Here is a 23,738-nt window from a genome sequence, read left to right as displayed (position 1 = left end):
CTCCCAGTCAACAGCGATCTTAAAACAAGCTGCATGTGCTTACACCTTCAAGTTCTTCCCCTGGATATAAATGCTCTATGATATTAGCTCTAGCTACATGATCACACTGTATTTTTGGACAAAATTTTCATTAGCTTTATGCATAAAGGACTTTACGCTTTATGCAGAAAATGGGACAACACCAAAGTGAATCCACTCCCAACTGAAGAACTTAACACTTTAATGCTTCCAGGAGCGGAAGAACGTTTATGGATCAAGACCAGAAAGGAAAGATGTGAACAAACAAAACATGCCTTCCAAGATCAAAGCACTGAACAGGAAGTCAAAGGAGACCCCTGGCGCTATGACAAGCTTTCCAAGTAATGTTGAGAGGTCATTTAAAGAAGTTAAAGTCCATTTAAAAACAAAACAAAACAAAACCAAACCAAACCAAACCAAACCAAAACCAAACCAAAACCAAACCCAACAACAAACAAACATTTATTTTTTAATAGCGAACTCATGGCACCCTGAGAGACAGAACAGACAAACCTTTTGACCATAAGCGAATCAAGTGTTTGAATTCTGACACTCACATTACCAACTCATTCCCATTCTCCTTCTCTCTGGCCCTCAAAAATTTTGAATTTGTAAATATTAGCATTCTGATCAATAACATACTGTGATTATTACCTAAAATTTATAGCAATCAGATGATAGTATGTAAATACCTTGAGGAAATCATCATTAATATCCTCAGAGGAGTAATAATTTAACTGCATAGTCATCTCTTCTGTTACCACGTCTTAGCCCCTTAGCTCCTTAAGAATGTGGATAAACATCATTTATATAAGTAATAGCTATCCAACATTTATGACACCAAAAAATGTCATTTACCTCCTCTGGCTGTTTCAGTAGAAAAACGTAATATGCAGTACATTTATAATTTAAAAATTTAATTCAACCTCAGCACAGCAACCACAGTGAGCACATATTTTGAAGCATACTTCAACTTACACCAAAAAATGGCAACTTGGAACATATTCCAGGTACTCTTGACAAAATTTAACAATGAAATTTTTGTAACACATTTAAAAAGAGAAAGAATATATTATCAGCAGAGAAGGGGTTGTTTGCTTTAGTGTTTAGCATAATGTTAAATTAATGAAACTCACCTTTCCACCACCAGGCTGACAGCTTGAGTAAGATCTGGTCTTGACACTTGTAGATGTTTCCACAGAGACCACACAAATTCTTTATCAGCCTTAGAAATGGGAGAAGAAGACAAAAATACGTTAAAGGTATGCTACAACTTTTATAAACACAAGTTATACTGTGTATATTCAAAAGACAATTACAAAATAAACCTATTCTAGTGAGAATTCCCTACAAATTACTCACTATCCCATGAATAAAAAAAACATTGCAAACAGTTCACTTTAATAAACAGCTTTAACCACTCAGAATTTTGAAGGAAGACAAAGACCTTCAACGAAAAGAGTATGCAATGTGACATAAGGCAGCAGAAATCACCATTATTCAAACAAGGCTGCCTTTTGCTGCATCAATTACTACTACTTCTAGCAGAACACAATTTGTATTAATAAACACGGAGCCTGGAATACATGCTTCAACATGATGTTACAAACTGAAACCATATATTGTGATAATTACATAAAAATATTGAGGGATGGGGGAAGACAGTGGAAATCAGATAACGACAAGAAGAAGAAAGCATACATACATAAACCACGGACTGGACTTAGGACCAAACCTGCTAAAAAGAGCCTAACATAAAATTAGATATTAATAAGCCAAAATCACCATATTGGTAGCTAGGTCTATTCAAGAGAAAAAAATCACAGAAGTGCAGCTTTTACTAGCTTTTTGAGGGTTAAAGATAAATAGAATTTGCATGAGGGAAATACATGACCGAAATAGAAAACCAACACTGTTATAGCTATCTATTCCCCTTCTTCCTTCTTCTCCTAAGCTTCTGGAACCTAATCTACTAAGACATCACAGGGATCACCAGTTAACCAAAACCCCACTAAAATCCTTTAAACAAACAACACAGTATCTCATCTCCGCACAACTCTATCTTAAATCTAATTATTAAATGAAACAGAAGAACTGAATTCCTAACTTCACCTCTGCTGTTTGGTTTTTTTACAAGTTTGCAACGTCATTTCTTTTTTTCTTGATTCATCATTTTTTAAGAATAACAGATTGCACCTTTGGTCACAGCACATTTAACACACAAAACAGCTCAACAACACTACAGTCTGACGGATCTCACAAAAGTCAGTAAAGACCACATACTGGATGATCAAAGTAAATCTCAGGAGTAGAAATTGCTTTTCATATTTCTGCTATCTTTGCTTTTCATTTGCTTCCGATCAGTTTTGCCTTCTAGAAAGCAGACTTGAACTGTACAAGCAATACCAGTTCCAGCGCATAACAATCACTCCATCTTAATGCTTCTCTTTCTTCAGAAAACAATGACTATCTTCAATATGAAATCAAAAGAGCTCTCTAATCCTAGCAGGCTTCTCTCAAGATTTATCAGAGTACTGAGTCTAAATTATTTTATCAAGATTAATACCACAATATAACACTGAACTACAGATTTAACAAATTTTAACAATGATTGCAAAAGAAACAGGAGAGATGGTTGTACCTATTTTCTCCATGATTTATGAGTAAAGCCTCAAAGCATGCTTTTTTTAAAGTTCTGCTGTGTCTTTCAATTCAAATTTAGAAACGCACATTTTGAATTTTAAAACCGAACACAGAAGCAAGGTAATGCTGAATGAGCATCCTGAATACAGGGAAACATATAAAAAACACTGAGCAAATGAGAAGTGAGGCATTTTATGTGTGTTGGTTTAAAAAATATCTTCCTCTTTCAACTACTGCAATTTTGAGTTTATACTATTTATATTTTTAAATGCCATCACCTTTTTCAACCAACCAAGAAAGGAAACTTTATGGAGATTTAATGCCCTATCAAAGTACTGCTGTAAACCCAGAAAAATTTACCTGCCTACTGTAAGAATGCACGTAACTGACAAATCTGACTTGCTTTCTGATTGTGTTAGAAAGTAAATAAAACCAAGGCTCTGGCCACAGAGATCCTATAATTCAAGACTATTATCAGCTTACGCAAACCTGGACTGCAGCAGAGCTTGTCATTCACAAAACCAGAGAAATTTCATCTAACTGCCTTTGTAGGATGCACACAATTTCTACGGTGTTGACACTGAGACTTAACTTTTTGCATTTCCAAGCAAAAACAAACAATTAACAAAAAGCTTTGTATAGAAAGAAATCAAGAATATGCTGTTCTTTAAACACACTTGAAAGGAAAATAATCTTCCTCTAACCAAATTCTGCTAGCAGTGGGACCCTTTTCAAAACCAAAAGTGACCCTGCTGTGTGCAAGCAAACACAGTAATTAACTGGATTACAGTACACTATACTGCATGACTACATTCACTTTTTAAAGAAAGGTAACAACAGAAATAAGCCGTACATCACATAAATATGAACTCAAATGACCTCGTATCAGTACCCAAGTCCTTATTCAGTAGAAGTGCTAAAAATAAGTCTATTTTCAGCTATGAATTAAGTTAAAGGACAAAAAGTAAGCATCATATTAATTAGGTTATGCAGTTCAGGCCAAAAAGATGGCTAGCCATCTTTTTTTTTTTTTTTTAATTTGTAGATTACAGCCTCTCATTGTGTGCTATCACCTTATGCCACTTAATACCCTAGATTCTACGTATCCAGATCGAAAGGCTATAAAAAGTGTGCACTTCTTTCATGTGTTCTCAAAAAAGTCATCATCTCCTGAGAAAGCCTTACCATGCCGCCTAGAAAGTCACAATGTACACACATTGTGAACCAGACATTACCTGATCCTTCTGAGGCATAAACAGAACTAAAAATATCAATGTTTTTCAAAACTGATGCAGGCATCCAAAAAGCGTTAGTATCTATGCAGAACATGGATTCTGAGTAATTTTAACATCTCAAATTACCATGTATTTATGCTGGGAGCCCAGCAAACAAAAAACACAAAGCTAAACAAAACCTTACTAAATAATAGCAATGGGAATGTGATTTCTTCCCAATTATTTATAAGGACAGCAAGTTAGCTGTTCTTCACTCTAAATAACATCATTTGTGTATAAGGAAATCTTTAAACCATACTGGAGGAATAAACCACTATATCTAACAAATTCTGCATAACTAATTTCAAAATAATTTTAATTCAAATATCTCAGCGAATCAGAATATGGAGAGCAAAACAAAACTGATAATAGTAATTGAATATTTTTTATATCTTTAATAGACAATTCACTGTGCATTTTTACACTAAGCTACTTAAAATCACTAACAAATTATTTTAATGGCCATGCAGTCATTACAGCACAGAGAAGTCCAAATATAATATTGTCAACAGTATTTCACCTGCAAAAGCTCAAAAATCTTGAGTCAAACAAACTTTCTGATGCTGCTTTATGAGCTCACTAGCTTTGTTGAGTTCAGTTTTGTTTGCCAGTTTAAAGATTTGGATTTTCTTACCATCATGCTTCCTTACCTTTTCTTATTTATTTATTAGAAAAGCTGAGACACTTAGGCTTCTGCACAACTCCAAGAAGCACTATCAAATATAACAAGTCACTGCAAGTGCAGTGCTGCCTGTTATTGTACCATGCAGGCTCCTACACACCCCAGGTTGAAGCTGGAGAACACCACACTGCATCAGAAGGCAGAATAGTGAACAACTTTCAGGTACATACTTCTAAGCACACCATTTTTCCATAACAAGAAATAACAAACAGGTACAACTAATATAACATATACTGAATAATTCCTAATGAATAAATTAGATACACATGTATGTACAATAAAAAACCCCAAAAAGTTAAATGTTCACATTCGTCCTGTAATTTTTGCTGAGTATGCAGCATTGCTGAGTATTGAGTCTCTGACAATTTAGCTTCTACCTAAACTTTGCCAAATCTCCCAGAAATTGACCTTGTGGTAATATATAAAATATAAAGTTTCAATGAACATTGGTCTTCCGAACAAGAACACACTGAGGCACAAATGATCTCTTTTAATTGAATAAGCAGTTCAGAGTAACCTCAAAGCACCTATTCCACAGACTACTTTCGAAGTTGCTCAAAGAAGAGTAAAATCAACTCCAAGTTGTACTTATGTCAGTGAAATTGCCACTTCTTACATAACTGAGTTCTGCAATATTTCTGTCTGAACTGAAACAACATCAGATGAAGTAGCAATGAAAAAGTCATCCTAACTTGCACATTAAAAAGGCTTGCTTGCCATAAGGAATGTTGAATGTTAACAGTGTGCACTAAATAAATCCAAAGAACAGTTAAACAGAACAGACTAAGTACTGTCTATGAAAAAAAAAAAAAAAAAAACCAAAAAAAAACCAAACATACAACACAAACAAAAACATTCCCCATTCCCAAGTCATCTGGAAATGAGTGAAAAATCACTAGAATTTCCAGAAGTTACTACTGCAGCCTATGAATGAGCACACACAGGACTATAAAGCAATGCTGTAATTATATCAACAGATATTCTAATCTAGATCGACAAAATACCTTTCACTGCATATCTGTATTTCTGTAAATGCACACAAAACAAAGCAACGTTCTGCCAAAGTGGACTTCTGCCAAAAGAATAATGACACAAATTAGTCTTCAAATACATGTTACAATGGATTAAAAAAAAAAAAAAAAAAAAAAAGAAGACATATCACCTACAGTTATGAACTCTATTACACAAAAAGTTTACATGGAGATGTACAAAATTTATAACAAACATTAGTAAGACATTAGTCAGTGAATGGTAAGTTAATATAAAGTGAGACTTTATGCTCCCAAAATGACAAATATTTTAATAGCTAAAACTGTTTCATCTAAATCTATAACTAATTATGCATTTTGTATAACAGAATGAGTATTAGCCAGAAGTTATCACAGTTTTAAAATGAAAAGAAGTTTAAACAGCCATTTTAAGCTCTTGGCTCAATTAATGGACTTGGTAAGGCTGTTCCCTGCATGGTCTTGGGAGCCAAATGATTTCTTTGAAATAGGGCTGCTTAGACTGTCTAAAGTTGGCACAGAAAAACACTGCAGCTGTCAAGGCCTGGAATGTATCAATCTTCAGCCTACTCAAGTGTACGTTAACAACTCAAGAGGTCAGCAAGAGTGTACCTTGAACAGCTGAAAACTTACATATACACAAGGCAGAATACAGATGTCATGTGATTTAAACTAAGATTCACAACACATCTAATGACAAAGATGTTCACCCTGCAATCAAGTTTGCACACTAGAACTGAAGAATTCTGAAATAAAAACCAGTGCACTATGTATCCTCTGAAAAGTGGAATTTTCCCTCAGCCTGCAGTGAAAGTAATTCTAGTTCATCATCATACTCGAAAGATACAGAAATGAAAAGTACCTTAGGCCTTGAATATGTTCTTTACAAAGCAAATTGGATTTTTCTCACTGATTTTTAACAGCTGCAAGCTCAGAAGCAGAGACAATCATAAGATGAGCCACTGCCTAAGGCTGTATTGTCATGACCAGCTACAGCAAAAGCATTTGCTTGCAAATGAAGTAATGAATTTATTAAACATTACTGTAAGTCACAAAACAAAGAATCCCTGTGACATGTAAGTGAAGACATACATTCTTAAATTAAAATAATTTACTTTGGAAAAGAAATTGAAGTATAAATACCACTCTAGATATTTGATATCAAGGGTATGTAAAACTGTATCAATATTGCATACAATTATTTCATAGAATCTTAGAATACCAGGTTGGAAGGAGACCTCAACGATGACGAAAAGCCTTATTATGAGGGCGACTGAGCATTGGAATAGGTTGCTCAGGGAGGTTGTGGAGTCTGCTTCCCTGGAGATACTCAAAAGCCATCCGGACATAGTCCTGATCAATGTACTCTAGGTAACCTTGTTTGGGCAGGGAGGTCGGACTACGTGACCCCCAGTTGTCCCTTCCAGCCTCAACCATCTGGTGATTCTGTGATCACCTGGTCTAACCTTCCTTGGCAAAAGTACAGTCCAGACAAAATGGCCCAGCTAAATCTTAAGTGTGTCCAACACTGGAGAATACACTCCCCTGGGGAAGTTACTCCAATGGCTGGTTGATCTCACTGTGAAAAATTTTCCTCATATCCAGTTGAAATCTCCTCAGGAGTAACTTGTACACACTACCCCTTGTCTTTTCCAAGCAATTCATTTTAAAAAGGGAGTCTCTTGTCTCCTTTGTAGCCACACTGGAACATGGTGTTAAGGTCTGCCCCAAGCTTTCCTTTCTCTCGGCTGAAGAAACCCAGGTTTCTTAGCCTTTCCTCATATGCAGGCTTTCCCATCCTGTGATCATCTTTGTGGCCCTTCTCTGTACCCCCTCCAACCTGTCCACATCTTTTTGGATACTGGGGACCAAAACTGAACACAGTATTCCAGGTGTGGCCTGACAAGTGCTGAATAGAGTGGGATAGTGCTGAATAGAAGGGATCTTTATCCCTTGCTGATGTAACCCAGCTTCCTGTTGGCCTGCTTTGCCACAGCAGCACAAGGATCCCTCATGTTAAGCTTATTGCCCACAAGGACCACGAGTTTGCTTTCCACAGAGCTGCTCCCCAGGCTGTGCTGCACCCCTGAATTATGTTTTCACAGAGCTCTTTATTAAGACCTGACATCTGTCCTTGTTGACAAGGTTCTTGTTGGCCCGCTCTTCCACCCTATCCAGGTGTTTATGCAGGGTGGCTCTCCTTTCAAAGTGTCCACTTCCTCACCCAGTCTGGTATCATCAGTAAACTTTGCCAGCGTACAGTTGCCTTTTCAGCACTGTTCATGACTCCTTAAGAGCTGGGCAATATTTTCCTTGTCTCTGCTTGTTGTTTACGTACCTCTAGAACCCTTTCTTGTAGTTCTCACATCTGTGGCCAATTTTAGAATCATAGAATCATATAATAAAATCACAGAATAGTTAAGAGTTGGAAAGGACCTTCAGATCATCTACTTCCAACCCCCCTGCCATGGGCAGGGACACCTCACACTATACCATGCCACCCAAGGCCTCATCCAACCTGGCCTTGAACACTGTCAAGGATGGAGCATTCACAACCTCCCTGGGCAACCCATTCCAGTGCCTCACCACTCTCAGAGTAAAGAATTTCTTCCTTATATCCAATCTAAACTTCCCCTGTTTAAGTTTGAACCCATTATCCCTTGTCCTATCACTACAGTCCCTAATGAAGAGTCCATCCCCAGCATCCCTATAGTCCCCCTGCAGATACTGCAAGGCTGCTATGAGGTCCCCACACAGCCTTCTCTTCTCCAGGCTGAACAGCCCCAACTTTCTCGGCCTGTCTTCATACGGGAGGTGCTCCAGTCCCCTGATCATCCTCGTGGCCCTCCTCTGGACTTGTTCCAGCAGTTCCATGTCCTTTTGATGTTGAGGACACCAGAACTGCACACAATACTCCAAGTGAGGTGTCACGAGAGCAGAGTAGAGGGGCAGGATCACCTCCTTTGACCTGCTGGTCACGCTCCTTTGGATGCAGCCCATGATACAGTTGGCTTTCTGGGCTGCGAGCACACACTGAAGCCGGCTCATGTTCATTTTCTCATCGACCAGCACCCCCAAGTCCTTCTCTGCAGGGCTGCTCTGAATCTCTTCTCTGCCCAACCTGTAGCTGTGCCTGGGATTGCTCTGACCCAGGTGTAGGACCTTGCACTTGGCATGGTTAAACTTCATAAGGTTGGCATCAGGCCACCTCACAAGCATGTCGAGGTCCCTCTGGATGGCATTCCTTCCCTCCAGCGTATCAACCGAACCACACAGCTTGGTGTCATCGGCAAACTTGCTGAGGGCACACTCAATCCCACTGTCCATGTCACCAACAAAGATGTTGAACAAGACCAGTCCCAACACCGATCCCTGAGGGACACCACTCGTTACCGGTCTCCAGCCGGACATTGAGCCATTGACCACAACTCTTTGCATGCGGCCAGCCAGCCAGTTCTTTATCCACCGAGTGGTCCATCTATCACATTGATGTCTGTCCAATTTTAGAGACAAGGATGTCGTGTGGGACAGTGTCAAACACTTTGCACAAGTCCAGGTAGATGACATAAATTGCTCTACCCCTGTCCATCAGTTTCGTAGTCTTATCATAGAAGGCTACCATTTTGGTCAGGCAGGATTTCCCCTTAGTGAAGCCATACTGGTTGTCACCAAGAACTGTTTTGACATATATTGTAGATTCAAAGAATAGTTTGGGTTGGAAAGGACCTTAAGATCATTTATTTCCAGCCCCCCTGCCATGAGCAGGGATACCTCACACTATGCCATGTTGTCCATGGTTCTGTACAACCTGGACTTGAGCACTGCCAGGGATGGAGCATTTACCACTTCCTTGGGCAACCCATTCCAGTGCCTCACCACCCTCACAGTAAAGAACTTCTGCCTTTTATTTGACCTGAACTTTCCCTGTTTAAGTTTAAATATATTGCCCTTTGTCCTATCGCTACAGTCCCTGATGATAAGTCCCTCTCCAGTATTGCTGTATGCCTCCCTCGCACATAAGCTTCCCACAGAATCACTCCCAGCTGAGCTCTGAGCAAGCTGAAGTTTGCTCTTCTGAAATCTAAAACTTGTGTCTTAGCACCAGCCTTCAGCATGCTCAGCTGGATCTCAAACTCCAATATTGTGATCACTGCAGCCAAGGCTATTACTAAACCAAGATACTAAAAAGCAGATTTTCTCAGTTTGTTAAAAGCAAGTCCTGCAGTTCCATTCCTGGTTTGCACATCAAACATTAGTATGAGAAAGCAGTTCTCTGCACATTCCAGGAACTTGGTGGATGACATGAACTGCTGTATTGTTCTTCCAACAAATGCCTGGGTATTCTTGAAGTCACCCACAAGAATCAGGTCCTGTTGACCTAAAATTTGCTTTAGCAACCCAAATATTGCTTCAGTGCCCTTATCTTCTTCGTCTGGAGGTTGGCAGCAGATGGCCACTACAAGATCCCTCTTGGAGATCGCCCCTCTGATCATAAAATCATAGAATACAATCACAGAATAGTTTGGGTTGGAATGAATCTTCAAACACCATGTCCTGGGTTCAGCAGTAGCAGTCAGTTTTTCTCCTTCTTAGTAGCTGTTGCAGCACTGTGTTTTTGACTTTCGGCCTCGGAACAGAGCTGATAACACTGATGTTTAGACTGACCAAGGACTTTGTGAGTCTCATGCTCTGCCAGGGAGGAGGAGGGGCCGGGAGGAAGCAGGGACAGGACGCCTGACCCAAACTAGCCAAAGAGGTATTCCATACCACAGCACGTCATGCCCGGGGATGTAACTGGGAGCTACCCGGAAGGGCACGTCCTCTTTTCGGTCGGGCTCTTTTCCGGCGAGCGGTATCATATTTTCACAACAAACATTCTCAGGACTTGCAGAGAGTGTTCATTTTGAAGTCATAGCAACTTCCAGGAGGAGGGGCCGGGAGGGTAAAAGAATGTCTCCTTCATAGGTTGACCACCCAGGAAGGAGAAAAAAGATGTATAGTTGCTAAGCATTTGTATTATATACCTCCCAAAGTATAAAGGTGGTGACCACACTGGGAACACAAGCCAGATCAGTTTCATGATCAATCCTTCTATTGTATTACAAGTCATTGCCACAAAATACAACGAGACAACAACCTTAGCCCAAGCCCCACACTTGAAAAACACCAACACAGCAAATACCGGCTCTAAGTAACCTACGGCATTTTGAGACTGTGAGATCAAAAACAACAACTTTGAGAGCCAATAAATCAGCATTGTGACGAGTGACTATTAATCCAAAACACTGAATGCTTATCACAAATACGATTAGACACACTCCGGTCAGATCTGTCGTTATCTCAACCCTTCGTGCCCCACGCTGGGCGCCAAAAAGAACTGTCGTGGTTTAAGCCCCGGCTGTAAATAAGAACCACGCAGTCTACTTCCTCCCCCCCCACTCCCCAGAGGGATGGGGAGGAGAATCGAAAGAATGTAACTCCCACGGGTTGAGATAAGAACAGTCCAGTAACTCAGGTATAACACAAATCACTACTGATGCCACCAATAATAATAATGATAAGAGAAATAACAAGGGAAGAAAATATGATACCGCTCGCCGGAAAAGAGCCCGACCGAAAACAGGACGTGCCCTTCCGGGTAGCTCCCAGTTACATCCCCGGGCATGACATGCTGTGGTATGGAATACCTCTTTGGCTAGTTTGGGTCAGGCGTCCTGTCCCTGCTTCCTCCCGGCCCCTCCTCCTCCCTGGCAGAGCATGAGACTCACAAAGTCCTTGGTCAGTCTAAACATCAGTGTTATCAGCTCTTCCCAGGCCAAAAGTCAAAAACACAGTGCTGCAACAGCTACTAAGAAGGAGAAAAACTGACTGCTACTGCTGAACCCAGGACACACCATTATCCTGGTTTTACTTCGGATAAATTTAATTTTCTTCTTAGTAGCTGGTGCAGTGCTGTGTTTTGGCTTTAGTCTGAGAACAATGCTGGTAACACACCAGTATTTTAGTTGTTACTCAGTAGCACTTACCCTGATCAAGGACATTCAGTCTCTCATGCTCTGCCAGTAAGGAAGAGTACAAGAAGCTGGGAGGAAGCAGAGACAGGACACCTGTCCAAAGGCACATTCCATACCACAGCATGTTATACCCAGTATATAAACTGAGGGGAGTTACCCAGAAGGCCCAGATCACTGCTTGGGTCAGCCTGGGTATCAGTCAGCGGGTGGTGAGCAATTGTATTGAGCATCACTTGTGTTTATTAGTTGCTTTTTTCCCTTTTAGTTTTACATTCTCTCCTTTTGTTATTTTCCTTAGTAGTAGTAGTCGTTTATGCCCTAGTTGGCTGCAATGGCTTAAGCACTGCCACTATGGACCCCAACCCTGAGTCCTTCTGTATCTGTCTAACAGAAACTTAAAATTTACCTCAACATAGAATGTTTTGAGGAGAATTAGCTGGCATTCTCTTAAAGTAATGGCACTGAATTGCTATAGAGAAATCTTTTAAATTAGCAGTAACAGGAGTGCCAAAAGCACAAGCAGTATATCTCGTTTTTTTGCACACAGGAACTACACATTATTGACAGTTTGGGTACTAACTCTGCAGGTATGTTTAATATTTGTTTATGTGTCTATCATGCACGGGTGTTGAGAACAAGATTAAACTGAAAAAACTTCTTTAGTGTAAATTCACACATCAGCATCTCAGGTAATTTTCAGAGCTACAGTCAGAAATCAGTACTCTTTTTGATGCTTCACTGTATTTATTTCAAAGCATGTTAACTATCAGTACTGCTCATATCACCCCTTAAACTTTTACAGCATTACAAATTAATAATGAAAAACAAACAAAAATCAAAACAAAACCAAACTCTCCAAAACCAAACAAAAAAACAACTCTTACCCCTTGCCCCCAACCCCATGAACTGGTAAAAAGGCTCTGGACACAAACTCTCATTTTAGTGTTTTAATCAGTCAATACCTCCTAAAGGGAAAATAAAACAGTTGGGAGGACAGAGGGAGCGCTATTGGTTTGCTGTTAATTTTTAATAAGAAAACTATAATTTTCAGATATTGAAGATTTTCTGTATTATAAAGTTGTATTTCAATACAAAGTGAAATATGCATGACTGTCAGGCTGGAAGAATTTTTACAGCAATGCCGAACACTATATTGAATGGAGTAAGAAAAGCACAAAATAACATGGCTAGTATAAGCATTGAAACATCTGCAACAAAACTGTTCATAGGGATTATTTTGGACTTCCCTAACAGCATACTTCTGACTAAAGAGCTCCAGCCTTTAATGATGCTGATACATACTCTTCCTATGCAAGTGACAGACTTGCTTCTTGATGTCTCACAAGACTTTCAAACTGAATACTGTTGTATTAATACTGCCAGGGCAGACTCTCTTGATCCTGATGTGCCAGTGTTTCTAATAATACGGGATTTCCAGTCATATATTCCTGAATAAGAGGTATTCTCTCTACAACACACCTAGTCCTGCCAAATGGAGACAGTGCAGAATACTCTTACAATTTACACAACCTATCTTTGAGGTGCTATGCTTTTCAACAACCTAAAAAGTCACTAGAAGACAAAACTGATCAGTACCTTGCAAGAAAAATTAGTGCCTTATACACACAAGGCTCTAAAGGTAACACTGGCTTATTTTCAGTACACAAAAGTCACTTACATACAGTATGCACCGTTACATATAGTTGCTAGGTAGAGATTTGGAAGAAGGCTGTATGTGACCTGAGCAGATTGATAGCTTCAAAATAAATGCCATCAGCACACAAGTGTATCTTGCCCCCTTCTTCCCAGTTCCTTAATGCTGCAGTATAAATGGTAGGCAACCAACACGTAATCCTACAATAATAGAAAAATAGTTTAACATATCTTCCAGCTGTAATTTTCTATTCAAAGAATTTCCTGTTATCTTGTCTCCGTTGACAATTTTGGCAACCAAGATACTTTTGAATAAAAAATGGAAAAAGACAGTATACTGCTTTGCTTACACATATATAGAGTATGTAAGGTGTGTAGATAAATATACGCATATAGCCCCCAAGAGACTGCATCCTTACTCAGAACACTGCTGAAAGCAAACAGGCACCATAAAAATAACACCATGTTATCATGTTTCAATGTTGATGCAGTAATAGGGGCCTAAGCAAATATACTGCACAACTTGAACTAAGATGTTATCATTATACATGATTTCATAAATGGATTCTCAGATTAGTCCATCAGTGTGATAAAAAGACAGCAAGGCACTTAACTGAGTAATTTTATTACACATTCTCAGTTGACATAAATAACCAACTCCTTGTGGCATCAGTGGACAAGAAACAGAAGCTATTTCCTGGCCCACCATGACACAGTCAATGAATTAACATTGCAGATGTCACATCAGTACTATCATAGGATGACAGGACAGAAATAAAAATGTGTTAAATGGTAGAGAGAATTTAACAGACAGACATGGACCTCTGACCCACAATGTAACCCTCACTGAATAGCTCCAAGTACTTCCTTTGCTCTTTGGTGAACAGTCAGGGTGCTTTGCATGCCTTTATTCACTGGCATAGCCATTACACCAACAACTGCTTTTTTTTCCTGAGTAATTAACACTGAAAACTTCAGACCTTGTTGATATAAGAACTGTTTTCAAAGAGGAGAGAACTAGGGAAAGCAAAGGGTTCAGTTCCAGAAATAAGGGTTTGCTTTAATCCATTTACAAATCAAGGACAGGATAACTCACCTGTGAGCTTTCATTTCAAGCTATAAATATCTAAACTACTTCAATTAAAACTAACTATAGTCATTGAAATCATTTCAATAGAAGATGTGCAGAGTGGAAAAGGACATGAATTTTCCAAGTCATATAACTGCTTTCTGGAAGTGCTAGAATTTTGAGAGTTAAGACTTCAATGACTTATTTGAGAGCACAGGATAATCTAAAAGTTTTAGCACAGGCCTCAGAGTTAGTTTTTGTTTAAATATAATGCTCTGGGTTAATATAATCATAATGCATTTGTGATTTTCAATGCATTTGAGAATACAGGAATGCACAAGTAGTTTTATTTTACAGCTAATATAACCATAGGTATACATTTGGGTATATTCACTCTGAATTACCATGACTAATAGAGTAGAATGTGGGTTCATTGCATCAACTCTGCCTGAAATGACTGTAGTGCTTTCCAAATCCTGAGAAATTGTAGACAACTAGAAGAGTATTTGCATATCTTCCAAGTCATGAGCTAAATGGCACCTAAAATGGTTGAAATAGTGCACACTTAATAACAGCAAAGACAAGATTATCTGTAGTCATTCTGTAAGAACAGCATACCTCCTTTTGCACCAAAATATAGTTTGATGGGAAAACCAGACCTGCCACAGCCATTCTCCTCTGGGCTGAATCTGAAGAGCCTACTTCTCTGCACTCAAAACTCAAAATTCCTTTATTGAGAAACAGCAGTGTTTTGTTCTTCCCATAAAAGGTACCTTTTCACTCATGCCTACCTCACAGCTGTCAAAGTCCCCAGTGACTGGAAGAAAGGAAATATCATACCCCTTTTTAAAAAGGGTAGACAGAGGACCCTGGGAACTACTGACCACAGTGCCTGGTAAAATCATGGAACAGATCCTCCTGAAAGCTATGTCAAGGCATATGGATGACAAGGAGGCGCTTAGAGACAAGCAACATGGCTTACCAAAGGCAAATTGGCCCTGACTAATCTAAAGGCCTTACACAATTGAATGACTGCATCAGTCAATACCTCCTAAAGGTATCACTGACAAGTGAAGAGCTATGGATGTCATTTTACTTAGACTTCTGTAAAGCCTTTGATACAGTCCCCCACAACATTCTTGCCACTTCATTGGAAAGATATGGGTTACAGTTAACAGCTCAATGTCCAAATGCAAAACAGTAATGAGTGGTGCCCCTCCAGGGTCCAAAATGAGACCAATACTGTTTACTACCTTCATAAATGACACAGTGGGATTGAGGGAATGCACATTCAGCAAGCTTGCAGACAACAAGCTGAGTCATGCTGTTGACTCGCCTGAGGGACGGGATGCCATTCAGAGGGACTTGGATGAGCTCAAGAGGTAGGCCCATGTGAACCTTGTGAAGTTCACTAAGGCCAAGTGGAAGGTCCTGTATGCCTGGGAGTGGGACATAAACCCCAATATCAGTACAGACTGGTAAACTAATTGATTGAGAGGAGTCCCTGAGGAGAAGGATTTGGATATTCTGGTGGAAAACTCGCCATGACCCAGCAACGTGCACTTGCAGCCCAGAAAGCCAAATGTACCCTGAACTACATGAAAAAAACCACAGCCAGTAGGTCACAGAAGATGATTCTCCTTCCCTACTCTACTCCTGTGAAACCATACCTGGAGTACTGCATCCAACAGTGGGAACCATCAGCATGAGACTGACATGGACCTGTCAGAACAGGTCCGTAGTAGGCCCACAGAAATGTTCAGACAAATGGAAGAAAGGCTGAGCATTGGGTTTTTTCAGTCTGGATAAGGCTCCTGAGGGACCCAATTGCAGCCTTCCAATACCTAAAGGGTAGTTTAAGACAGAGTTTTTACCAAGCAGTGTGGTACCAGGAGAAGAGGCAATAGTTTTAAAACTGAAAGGGTAGATTTAGATTGACAAAAGGAAAACAGAGCGGTGGGCCACTGGAACAAGGTTGTGGATGCCTCATCCCTACAAGTCAGGCTGGACAGGGCTTTGAGCAACCTATCTACTGAAAGACATCCCTGTGTATGGCAGGGGTATAGATGATCTATCAAGGTCCCTTCCAACACAAACCATTCTATGACACTTATCTCTATACCAAGTTTTAGATTCTCACTCACATGCTGGAGGCAATTTGAAATATCCACATACAGACATACTGCAAATAGGTAACTGCTTTATTAAGAACCTCACTCTCAATTCATCTTCAATTTTACTCAAACATTCCAAACAAGTATTTTTCAGAAGATCACCTATGCAAAAGCTAATTCTAGTTAACTAATATTTGTCAAAATTAAAAAAAGCAAAAGAAAATAAACAGCTATTCGACAATACTTCTGTCTATAAGACATGAAGAGTAAGGCCTTTATTAACAACACCTGTACTAATCAGACTCATGTGATTTAGACTCCTTATGGCAAAATATGAGTATAAAATAAAATAAAATAAAATAAAATATCCCACAACACAAAAACCAAACCAAACCAAACCAACAAAAAAACCCACAAACAAAAAAAAAAACCAACGAAAAAAACAGAACACCCAAAGCACTAAACAGCTGGCATCCCTTGGCAACAATAAACACGTGGTCTTGGCTTAATCACTAATATAAGAAATTAGTATTTAAAGAATGGGAACATTGAACACTTTGATGCATTTTGAAAGAACAGTACAGGTATCAACAATTCCTCCCGAAGAAATTCTACCGTACTCAAAATCTCATTCTGCTAGTTTACAAATATTAAAATATTAGTCATAAAATCAGATTAATAAGAATCAACTCGACATAAGAACACAATGTTAAGGAAAAACTATGGGTTTTTAATATTAGTTTCAATTCTTAGCTCTTGATTTAAAAATACTTCTAATATCAATACAATCAACATGCACCTCAAATAGCTATTAACTTATCATGAAACAATGCCATGTTGTTACTTAATACATTTTATACTTACTTGTAAATAAGGGGGGAGGGTAAAACCACTTATAAGTCAATGTTACTATGTTTACATTATTTTCAACAGATGTCCTGGATATTAAATTGAAAGAATGCATCTGTTTTTCCAGTTAATGAAGTATTTTTCATAAGTTTGTTGTAGCAATCGTATCTGTTACCAATGCTAGTAATACCAAATAGAATATTTCACATACCTCTCAGACCCACAAGTGATCAAAACAAGAAAATCCAGCTGATCACAATACTGGGTGTTTTCTGCAAACACAGCATATAAAATAATACAAGACCACCAGAACAAGTCTATATGCACCTTTTCACAGTAAGCTGGAAACACAAAACATGAAACAAAGCCAGGAGCAGATGAAACCTCTGCCACTCCACTGTCCACAAAGTAAACTCAACTTTCTTGTCCCTCCTCTACCCAAAACCACTTAAAGATACACATAGTTCTTGACTAATGGAGAATTTTCTGGTTTTTACAAAGTGCATTTGTAAACTGAAAACTACAAGCAGCAGTATGGTTTCTTTGACTAAATGTCAGTGGCCTGCAAACCACGGGCAACTGACTGACTGTACCTTCCAAGTCAGGGATATACACTGTGCAGAGTACTTCGTAATGGTGTACTTGAGAGACCTGTTAGTCACAGGTATATATACCTATAAATTTCTGACACAGAAAAGGAGGAGGTGCTATAACCATCATTGACAAGAAAAGCATATGAGCTAGAGAAGGTAACACAACAAGAGCTCTGCTACCTAAAAGCTGTATATATAACTGCAGAAAAAAAGACAGGGTATTCCCAGTTTCTGCTGAATCATGAAGTTAGAACAAAGTCCTCAGTTAAGAAAAGAATTCCTTATTTTAGCAGCAAGAGATGCCATGTTACCTTTGAAATCAAAGCTGCGATAAATAAAGACTGTTGGGTTTTTTTAAATTAATAATGGGTAAATTGCTAAGACGCTTGTTTGAACCTGAATCAGCACATTCAGAAATAAAGGAAGAGATCCTAGGCTGGAAAAAAAGAAAGAAAGCTGTGTCAAACCAATATACTTTTGTGGATATCACAAACAGAATATGTAAAACCAGAGTTCACACCTGCTTCTTCCAACCGACTGTATATCCAGCAACATAAGATACTTAACTGGATGTAGAAAACCCAGTCTCAAATCAGAGTGTCTTGTTCAAAGCAAGGATTTAATGAATCCTTCCCACCATCAGATACTGTAAAGAACATCCTGTCTTTTTTTAGTTACAGAATAACGGGCATGATACTGCCTGTACTTCAGCAGTTAAGAGATTGAGAATTAGGACACCATATACACATCCTCTGCTTTAAGAATGCATATTATTTTGCATCAAATGAAAATCTTCCACCAAAAAATGGACTGCAAGAAACCAACCCTGGAATATGCTATAAATTGATTCTTAAAATACAGAATCATCAGGTGGTTTAAAAAAATGCACAAGATTAAAGAAAAAGCTTACGAAAGCTAAATAAAAACACTCTTGGCCCAGAAATTCAACTCACAGAATGAGCTTCCAGAGATACAGAGAATCATTCTCCTTATTTAAAAAAAAAAAAAAAAAAAAGACAAACCATTCTGATTTCCTTTGCCAGGAGCAACTATTGCTTGCAAAAACATCACCTCCATCTGCCCTTCCCCTCAAAGTACAGAATCACAGGAGAAAACAAGACAAGGGTTAAACACATGCCAGATCTTTTAAACACCAAGCAAAGCCAAAAACTCCTGGGAACAATAACAACATAGGTGTTGAAGATTTTCCATGGAAAGGTCTTGAGATATTAAGGTGCATGGCAACAGCATAAAACCCTAAAATAGAATGCAGCAATTAAAGCAAGTAACAGAGTGCAGTTGTTTCATAACTGTTTCACCTTTGCCTTTCCACTGCTCCCCAACAATGTCAAGCCAGTCACAGAAATGGAGCAACAAGATCCCAAAGGAAAGAAACAAACAAACCCCAAACCAAAAAAAGAGAAAAACAAATCCATGTTTCCTTTGCAGTTGTTTTCAGAAAAATTATTCAATTACTTAAGTAATTCTCAAGTAAAATTAGTAAAGAGGAACACTGAAATAAGTTATTTTTTAACTTGCTATCAAAATAATCATACAATGCTCTACCACAGACACATATATAATTTTCCCAAATATAGCATATTATTATAGCATATAGAATAATTTTCCCAAAATAGCATAATACAGAAGCAAACATAATTTAGATTTATTTTTCATTCTCTCAGCTTTATACAAGTCTCCTCAGCAGATCATTTGGGAGCTTTGGCTTATTTTCTTATTTTGGAAATTCATTTTCAAATTGGGCAAATTTTTGCAAATTCCATCACACAATTACAAGAAAACAACAGTTTCGCAGACTGACTGCAAAAAAATTGTAATGCTTTTAACAGGCCCTCTTCCACGACCTCACTTGCTATGATTCAAGCTCTCACAATGTTTTTAGCATTAGTATTAGTGTTTGGAAAATATCAAATACTGTTAGCCAAAGATGCTGAGATCAAAACTCATCAGCAGTATCTTACCTTTAGAAATGAATAGACACGGAAGAAAAAAAAAAAAAAAAAAAAAAGGAAATATTCAAAATATTTTTCTTGACTCTTTAAGCGCCTTTAAATGGTGGGAAGTGTTAGCTTAAGAAGAACAAGAACCTTGTTTTGAACATAAAGGCCACCAATCCAGATGAGAAAATTCTAGGATTCTAGGATTCTGCTGCAGAAAAGAGACAATGGCCAAAAGCAGATGCTGTGAATACCTGTGGTTAGAGCAAAGCTAGCATGCACGGTACTTCCATTAAAACTCAGGAGCTTGATTAGCCAAAGAAGACTGCCATATATTTTTAGCCAGTGGAATCCACATCAGCAACAGCCTCTACTTCCCAGTGGAAAAACTGGGAAGTTTCGGAAGTGCAGTTTATATGACAGTGAAAGTAGTAGTCCAATGAGGTGTGGATAAGTCAAAAAGAAACTTGCCATATTTTATTTGGGTGCCAAATATATACATCTGTTGGATATACACACCTCTATTTCTATAACCTTGTTTAGCATTCCCTAGGACAAATTAAAACTTTCAGCATCAGTCGCTCGATAAATGGTTGGTTTTTCTTTTCTTTGGAAAAAATATTATCCAAATGAAAAGGCTAGCACTGAAAAAATACTTAAGTCTAATCCTTTAGTTTGTACACTATGAAACTTTCTCAGTTTAACTATTTCAGCTAGGAAGTCTGTTTCAGAAATGCACTTTCTGTATCTGTGAGCTTCTTACTCAGAATTAAAAAAAAAAAAAACACACCTCTAGGCAATCTTATCCAGTTACTGGATTAAAAGATAACACCTTCTTACTAATGTCTTTTTCTAAGACACTTACATAAATTTCTATCCAGAAAGCAGCCTAAGGTAGTCTGCAAAAGACATAACAATACCCAACAGAACGGAAGACAAGGGAAATCTCAACAGAGCCTGACTTTTACCATGAGAATCTTCACATGCTGGCACAGGTTGCCCTGGGAAACTGCAGTCTCCAGCCATGGAAATACTTAAACCTGACTGGACACCATCCTGAGAAACCCGTTCTAGGGTTGGGTGGAACAGATGCTCTCAAGAGATTCCTTCCAACCTAAACAGTTTCATGATTCTGATTAACAAGACCTACAAATGCTAAGTGACAAGTTAAAACAAAAAACGAAGAATATCTTGCATGAAAATGAAACTGAGGAAATCACACTAAGTGAAATATATTACCACTAAAGCAATTATTTGGTCAGTAAAAACTTAGTATTTCAACACTGAAGAAATCAATAGAGCACAACATTAACATTGCCCATATAATGGTTTATGTTTTCAAATGGCTTGTCTTTGCACAAAGTTTTCACGTGAAATATGAATTTAAAATGGACTAACCATCCCTGAATAATTTTACCAGTTGACTTTCAAGCCAGCTGAAGAATTTTAGTGAAGTCTACTTTAGTTCCTATTCAAATTCAGAGTAACTTCACAAAATTAAAAAAAAAAAAAAAAAAAAGGAATAATTAGACAAATCTAATTTGGAAAAGCTGCACAACTGACTGGATTATCACCTCCTTTACTTATTAAAATCTGGTTTCCCAATTTTTTATGTAACATATGCATGCTTAATTTCTACATTATTACCTACATGGATTAGTAAAATGGTAAAGAATATATCTGTCTATACTGCAGTGCTTTCAGAGATGAACCTTTGCTGACAGATTACAGCTTCACTTTCCTTTTTATTAATAACCTGAAATAAATCCTGAATACATGCAACCTCTGTTGTTTTAAGGATGGTATGTATTGAGTTCTACCTAGAGCTGGAGAGTTTACATAGAACACTGACTGGATGCAGTTTTTAAATACAGGAACTACCTTCATGTTTTTTCACTTGCTTCCCTCCCAGAAAACTATATGATCTGGTACAAGGCAATGATACAAGAATGGCAACATAATATGCATCAGACTTAAAAGAAATACATTCTAAAATATTTTTTGGCTGCTGACTTCAAAATGATTGGAATGGGTTCATCAAGGAACAAGTTGAAATGCGCATGAAATTGAACGAATCCAAAGGGGAAATCAAGATACTTCACTATAATTTGTGCACATCAAGTTACATTATCAAAGAAATTAGAAATTCATATTTGTACTATTTAATTCAAAAATACTTTATGCTACCAGATTCCAGTAATGTATAATTTATGTTCAACTAGCAAATGAGCAGAGCCCAGGGCCTTCCTTCTGCCTTCACCAAATTTTGTCTGATACTGCACATCTGCATACTGAGAAAACTAACTAAATTACCATATAAAGAGTTTTCCAAACTTCTCCTACAAAACATTTAAGATATCCCCAAACTCTTCATTGTTTGGTACTTCTAAACAGGATTTTTATTGACCATTCACTCTCCCCATAGTTCTCCCATGCAACAATTCTTCCCATAGCAGAAATCCAATGCCAGTTGTGAAGTTTACCAGTGCCGCTTGAAGCAACAAACTGCCACTAACACAGTCAGTATTTTCTGTTCACAGATATGACTATGTCAGCCCAGGCCTTTGTGTATTTGACCAGACCATATCCCACAAAAAAATGCTGTTCTGGCTACCAGGAAGCAAGTGAGAAAAGTAACCACAGCATCAGATGTCACCTTCCTCTCTGCCCTATACTTTTTATCTGCCCTACCACTTGTTTGGCAAAGAATTAACATAGATTTCTATGACAAGATCTCATATTACCAACATTGTTAATTTCATGAAATAGACCTAATCATATGCGATGAATGACCAATTGGAAGAATGAGGGAAGTGTACCTGTTAAGGGAGGTCACAACGAGATAGTCTGGGGTAACTTCTTATAGTACAACTGCAATCACTCATAGATTCCTCCCTTCCAGAAACAGCATGGGTATACTTAATCCTGCTACAAGGTAGGCTGAGAGACTAAATGCAACACCTACGTTTCTATAAACCCCTCTGCTAGTTCATTTGCCCAGAAACTGCACAAGGCACCACCTCAGTACTGTTGCCATTACACATCAAGTAAACAAACGGTGGCTTCTTGACGGTGGGAGGTTTTCAGGCAAAGCGGTTTCGCTTAAGCCAGACTAAGACCGGGCCGATTTAATTCACCGGGCGGAGTCGCAGGCCGGCGCACACAGGGCTCCCACTGGCAGAGTGGCCGCAGGGCTCCACACCGGACTCGAGGCCCGCCGCCACCGCGGCCCAACAGGTGTGCACCCCACCATGAGGTGACTCCTCCCGCTTCGGGAACCGCCACGGCGGCTGCTCGGCCCTCCTGCCTCACACGGGCCGGGAACCCGGGGCCCTACTCCCTGCCTTGCCCTCACCGTCCTCCAGAACCGGACGTTCCCAGTGGCGGGGGTGGGCAGCACAGGCCTCCGGGGGGGAGGAACGCGCCCTCCCGACCCCAGCCGTGTCGCTCCGGGCCTCCCCACATCGCCGCCGAGAGGGACGGCCCCTCTTTCAGGTACCTGGCAGCGGCTCAGCTCCTCCGCCAGACGCCGCAACTCTCCCTCCAGCTCTGCCACCTGCGGTGCCTCTGCGCTCCCCGAAGCCATCGCCGGCGTTGTTGTAGCGAAAGCCTCTCGCCCCCTCCGCAGGGGAGGAAGAGGGTCAGCCAAGGCCCTGCTCGCCCGTTCCTGAGGGAAAGGGGAGAGAAACGTTGCCGTGAACCACACAAATGAAAACTTTCCCCCTCTCAGCTGCACTTACCACACGGGCGAGCGCCGGAAACCGCAGAGAAGAAAGACGCGGTGCAATGACGTCAGCGCAACTGTTACCCCGACAAAAAGCAGGGGCGAAGGGCAAGTTTGAATTTGCCCGCCCGACCGGCACG

General features: G+C 39.3%; 1 protein-coding gene across 1 annotated transcript in view; it reads right to left on the bottom strand.

The window, feature by feature from the left end:
- CNTLN (centlein) overlaps positions 1-23,460 on the bottom strand; it is a gene marked incomplete at its 5' end in the record, with an annotated part of 196,332 nt that extends 172,872 nt beyond the window's left edge. The window contains 2 exon segments of the mRNA XM_080637807.1: positions 1,155-1,243; positions 23,374-23,460. Of these exon segments, the coding sequence (XP_080493933.1) occupies positions 1,155-1,243; positions 23,374-23,460 (176 nt within the window).
- Positions 23,461-23,738: the final 278 nt, after the last annotated feature.

The sequence above is a fragment of the Psittacula echo genome, assembly GCF_963264785.1.
Source record: "Psittacula echo genome assembly, chromosome: Z".
In the NCBI taxonomy this organism is placed as follows: domain Eukaryota; kingdom Metazoa; phylum Chordata; class Aves; order Psittaciformes; family Psittacidae; genus Psittacula; species Psittacula echo.
This window is presented reverse-complemented; position numbering and strand designations above follow the sequence as displayed.